At 42.0% G+C, this 6,000-nt stretch overlaps 1 protein-coding gene across 5 annotated transcripts in view; it reads right to left on the bottom strand.

Moving 5' to 3' along the window:
- Nucleotides 1-463: 463 nt before the first annotated feature.
- Nucleotides 464-6,000, bottom strand: part of LRMDA (leucine rich melanocyte differentiation associated) — a 1,132,554-nt gene continuing 1,127,017 nt past the window's right edge. For 4 of the 5 annotated variants that reach the window (XR_010146565.1, XM_054659441.2, XM_063780391.1 and 1 more), the window contains one exon: nt 464-3,415. Coding sequence is in view for 4 of the 5 variants with exons in the window: in XM_054659441.2 (XP_054515416.1) it covers nt 3,336-3,415 (80 nt within the window). In the remaining variant the exon portion in view is untranslated. The remainder of the gene's footprint in view (nt 3,416-6,000) is intronic. The other variant, NM_001251900.1, reaches the window with a different exon arrangement.

The raw sequence follows: 6,000 nt of genomic DNA, 5'->3' as shown, positions 1-6,000 counted from the left end.
AACAGTCAGTTTCCTGCATGGTATTTGAACAACTTAGAGAGAATCGAGTAGTGGTAGCGCCCTTCTTCAGTGAAGGTTTCTTCCTGGAAACAGAACCGGAAGAAGCAAGTGGTCAAAGGTCACATTGGATCAGCTACAATGATGGACAGCAGGGAAGAGTCTCAATGGGTACTATTGTGTCCACGCTGGGCATTACCTGTGTTGCAGCCACACAGACCTGATTTAGGCTGCCCTTGCAAGTAGCAAGTACTAAACACCATTATTGTTTTGATGAAAAGGGTCCTGTGGATTGTTTTTGGTCTGCATGTTAACAAAGAAAAGAAAGACAGCCAGGTTATTTCTTGAAAACAGCAAGAAAGACATTTTTCCCTTGAAAATGTGCAAGATACATCTCCGCTGGAAACACACACATGCACACACACACACACACACAAACAAATGAAAAATCCTTTCATCCAGAATCTGGGGTTTGCTTTCTTTTATTCCTTAGTACACACGAGTATGTGAAAACACACAACACTCAGACATGCAGCCTGATCAAGTGATAATCTCTTATAATGTGCTTCTATTTAAAGCAACAAACAGATGGAGGGTTTATGAGCGAGGCTGGTAAAAGTAAAAGCAAATGACTGCAATAGTTGTACTTTTAATAGGATTCCCCACAATCCAAGACATTATTCCCTAAGGAACAAATTGTTCTTTAAAATTATGTTACTTAGGAAAGAGACAGTCGTCCTGACATTGCTGAGGCAACAGAGAGCTGCAGGACAGCCTTGAATTGCCGAGGTCTCTCCATTCAAGTCAGTGTCCTAGGGGAGGAAAGACAGTGATGTCAGGCACCACAATCCCCAAAGAACAAGCTCAGTGGAATAGGATAAAAGGAAGAAAGACCAAAGGGTAAAGGGGGTACAAAACATGTCTGGGCCCTGATTGAATTTATTACTTTCTACTTCTCAACTTTGAAAAACAAGGTTTGGGAAATTCCTACAGATTTAGGATAAACATGCAACATGGGTTCTACCTCTGCCAATTCAGACCAAAGTCTAGCTCTAGCACAGCAAATTTTGGTTAACACACAGTGGAACTGTAACCAACCCAGCACTTCATTATCACTATCCCTGCTTAAGAGAAACAAAGCTGACTATAATTCTGTCAATAAGATGAATATACCTTAGTGACGGCCTTTAGGTAATTAATAATTAAAGCTAATCTTAATTAAAGTTATTACACCATTCTGGAAGAAAATAAACAACCCAAAGAGAGGGAAACAATGTGGTCAATAACTCATTCCAAAAATATGTTTTGCCTCCAAAGCTCACATTGAGGGAGACATTCCTGCGCATGATACAAATGGTTCTGACATTAAAAAAAGTAAACAAGTAAGAAAAATAAAGATGGAAAAATTCTGTGGTCAGTTCACAAGTGCTTTTTTATTGTTTGAGGCAGGGTTAAAGGCTTTTACAAAGACAAGGATATATGTGTGGCTAGATTGGATATGACATCTGACTCGTCTAGCTGCCCTTGCACAGAACTGTGGCTGCCCATATTATGCCAGGGAGAAAACATGTGTTGATGCTTCTAAACAATGACCCAGGGTGGGACCAAATGCAGATAATTTAAAGCATTTTTCCAGTGCTGTTTTGTAGATCAAACAGAGAAAAGGTACTCAACTCCAGTTACTAATGGATTTGAGAGATAAAGGCAAACATTCAACATTCTCCAATTATTCATGGTTTTGAGGATTTTAATGTTAACTTGTCTAAAGAACTGATTAACAAAGGTTGCGTAATCTCAAACAGGGACTCCTGCCAGCCTCAATACATGTCATTCAAGGCCTGTGTTGACTCAGTGGGCCAGAGGCTATGTAAACGGGCTAGAGCTGAGAAAGTAGGTTCTCCTTGGGCAGCTTAGGGATTCTGAGTCCCCATAGTTTTACAATAGCAGCTCCTAGTCCCTCAGTATCTATAACTTGGAGAGATTCTCTTTCAGGTTTTGCTGTCATCAAACTGACCTAATACTGGGAGGACAATGAACACTTGGTCTAAACAGAAGAAGCAGAAAAATAAACACTATCGTGTCAAGAACAATCAACCTTTTGAACATCTTCTAGAGTGATTTGACTGGTGCACCAGCAAGTTAGATAAACTTAGAGTCACCCAACTAGCAATGATCACACTTATGTTCCTTGTGACATTAGTGCTAGTGCACAGCCAAGCATACAGGAAGACATAGCACCATCTCACAACCTGTGGATTTGATTTCTGAGAGGTCATGACAAAGATGCAAAATCCAAAAGGTGCCTTCTATAAAAACTCTTTGGTCTGGTGGGTGTTTTCAACGGTCTTAATTTTGTTTTTTAACCCCTGACCCTTCACTCTATCTTTCATCACCTCACTCCCTTTAAATAGCACCCAAAGGAGCAAGCCAGCCCCATGCACAAGTATGGCCACAGGCATCACTGGAAGTGTGTACAGTTAAAAATAAATTAATAAATAAGAGTCCCTGGTGCAACCAAACCCTCGTGCTGAGAAAGATGCCTTACTGCCTTACACTGCATCATATTCAGGGCAAGAAGTGGATTTAGAGTTGAATGAAACAAGATAAAAGTCCATGCTTTTGCAGTCAGGGATTTAGGGAAAGCTATTTACGCCAATAAAGGGATTGTAGCAACATGAAGCCAGCCATAAATGTATGACCTGGCTGGGAAGTTATACCTTGTTCTCCGAAAAACTGCAAACTGAAATGCACCACCTGTCATAAAATCGATGCTAAAGGAAGGTGGAGGGGAAGAGACGGGAGCTATGTATATGCAGAATACAGGACGTTAAGATTTAAAAGGAGTGAGGGAGAGTGGCCGTCCCCTAAACTGTGACTATTTCACTAAAAATAAGCCCACAGCATGATGGTATCGGAGGGATTTCAATTCAATAGGCGAGCTGAGGACAGTCTTTCTCACTTGACTGCAGCCACTGAGCATGTCCAGGGAGGCCCCAGGTGTGACCTCTGCTCCCCTGTGAGCAGTGGCAGGACCAGGCAATCTATCATGGTGTTCATGCTGTCAGCCCTGTTGCTTCGCCACCGCTGTCTGTCACCCTGGTGGATGAGACCTGCTTAAGGGCAATCATGTCAATCTCTATGTGACCACTCAGTCTAAGGCAGAAGGATCATCTTGACAGGCCTGGCAAAGTCAGCGGAAGGTACCAAAAGCTGAAGTCATAGCTTTTCCCAAAGAGAGGCAGTGTGGGCTATTGTTTTTCCTTTAGCGTTTTCTTTATTTTTGATTTCCCTTTTGATTTTATTTTCATGAAATGGGTGAAGGTATACAGAAGTTGGCTTCAGAGCTGGTCATCTCGGATAAACCTGTTGCCCTCTGAGTTTTTCCCATAGTAAACGTAGCGACACTTCCCCAGGACACCTGCAAATAAAAAGACACACATCATTACAGGTGGCACACTTAGCATAGCAGGGAAACACAGGTGCTGAAAAGGAGACATGCAAGACAATCATAGATCCAATGGGCAGCAGAAAGTGGATGAAGCTCCAGAAGGGAAGAACTCTCCCTTTTTGTCCTCACAGACAAGAAGATTCTGTCAACCTCAGAGTTGACATTGAAATAAAATGTCACTACAAGTTCCTAGGAATATCACTTTCTGCATGACTTCTCTTCCACATGCTAGGTACTTTTCTAATTTGGCCAATTACTCCCCAGAATGTAGCCTCTCCTCACTCCAGTTTCCCTTAGTAGAGTTTCAAAGAATGGAAAATTAAGAGTTTAAAGATGAACTCAGCCCAAGTAAAAGATGTAGAACAATCTTCCCAGAATGTGACTATTTTGATACCCTTTATCATGAAGCAATATTGTTAACTTCCAGAGAGAATATTCCAAATTCTGGCAGGCACCAGGCATTGAGCACATATGGGATGAGTAAGGAAGAGAGGTGGTGTTGACAAAATACCATATGGATGGCCGGGCGTGGTGGCTCACGCCTGTAAACCCAGCACTTTGGGAGGCCGAGGCAGGTGGATCACAAGGTCAGGAGATCAAGACCATCTTGGCTAACATGATGAAACTCCGTCTCTACTAAAAATATTTAAAAAATTAGCCGGGCGTGGTGGCAGGTGCCTGTAGTCCCAGCTACTCGGGAGGCTGAGGCAGGAGAATGGCGTGAACCCGGGAGGTGGAGCTTGCAGTGAGCCGAGATCGCGCCAGTGCACTCCAGCCTGGGCGACAGAGAGAGACACCGTCTCAAAAAAACAAAAAAACAAAACAAAACAAAAAAAAACTGAAAAAACACCACATGGACAGGAACAAGAGCCTCCCATTAAATGGCTTCTTACAGGCATCCTGAACTCTCTTTCTCCGGTCAGAATGCATTTGATTTCCATTTTCAGTTTTACTTTAAGTAACTCTGTGGCTCCGTATTAAGGCTCTCCTCTCATTCAAGGAGATTGTAGGAGACTTAACAATGAAAAATGCCCCTACAATAGGGTTGAACTTTTTAATCAATTAATTATTTATTCTAAATGCCCATAAGAAATCACTTCCATAGTTATTATGAAAGCTCTGTAGGATTATCAAGGAAAAATCTGTTTTGTTTTTGCCACCTGCATTTTTATTTTCTTCTATTTTTAGAAAAACCTATTTTAAATTCAGTTGGACAGAGTTGTCTTAGCGCTAATCGGACTTGAGTCTCTGAACTGTACACAACTAGAAAAAAACAAAGAAAGGAAATGTCCATAAGACATTCATTCAAGAGCCACAAATCTGCCTGTGAAAATAGCTACCTAGGGACATGATGATTTTTTTTTTTCCATCAGTGTGATAGTGTGAAACCAACAAGCCCATTTTTTTTTTTTTTTTGGTTAATTTGTGATAAATTAGCACTTGAAATTAACCAGGTTCTTCACATCAGAAGTTCTAAGTAGTAAATATTTTTGCAACTGTAAAAGAGATGTTTCTCCACTACAAAACTTCAAACCTTATTCTTACATAAGGATCAAAATGACTTTTAGAAACTTTTAAGGACAGAGCAGATGCTCCCTGGTTTGGATGGCTTGGAACAAAGCTAGAAATTGCTGGGGTCAAATAGTCTATCAGAGTTGGCAATGGAGAGAGGGTGACATTGTTCCACGGCCTCAAAGCTGGCCTTGGGCTCACTCTCATTAGTTTTACTTCCTGCCATGTTCCCATAAGCAAGTTTACTGTGGCTCATTCCTCCTCCTTGGTCATGCTTTCTCCTTGGCCCCTAATCCCCAATTTCTGGTTTTCAGTATTGGTCTGGTGCCTGGAAACTTTGAGCTTGGATGGAACCTCATTGAGACCCTTCTTGGTACCTAAATTATTCTTTTAGTTGTTGGCATTGAGCTGTTTCCTTTATCGTGCTGAATTATGCAGCCATCAGCATTGTACTAATATTGTCACCCATGCCAGGATCCTGCTGGTCTGTGGGCTTGGCTGATCAGGCTCTGCTCCAGGAATAGCATCCACTACAGGCCTGGGTGGGAGTGCCTCAGTTCTGCCAGGTATCCACAGAGGGCTTCCTTAAACATAATTGATTCAAATAAACCCTGAAGAATGTGGAAGCATGGGGCCAAAGGATGTTAATTTCTTTCTATGGCACTAGGATAACATGAATTTTAATAAAAAGGAACAGATAGGTCTGTCGGATATCATAAAGAACACAATCTTTCTCTTAAGCAAAAGGATGAAAGGCAAACACACACACACACACCACACACACACACACACACACACACACCACCCACCATGAGTGCCCTCTCTCCAGTAAACTCTCCAGTACATTCACGGATTCAACTGCTTTTTTTTCTTCCCTTTCTCCAGGGTAAACTTCAACTCCAGATCTCACTTACATGCAACTTGAATGGCAAGTGCCGCCCTAGAAACAGGCTGGATGCTCCTGGAACGTGGGCTGGGATGTGTTCTGTGCCACATTCCCGAGCCTTCTTTCTGGCTGGCATTGATAAAAGTCCTTTTTAAGG

The sequence above is a fragment of the Pan troglodytes genome, chromosome 8 (genome assembly GCF_028858775.2).
Source record: "Pan troglodytes isolate AG18354 chromosome 8, NHGRI_mPanTro3-v2.0_pri, whole genome shotgun sequence".
NCBI classification, from domain to species: domain Eukaryota; kingdom Metazoa; phylum Chordata; class Mammalia; order Primates; family Hominidae; genus Pan; species Pan troglodytes.
The sequence above is the reverse complement of the archived record's forward strand: the minus strand, read 5'-3'. Positions and strand labels throughout refer to the sequence as shown.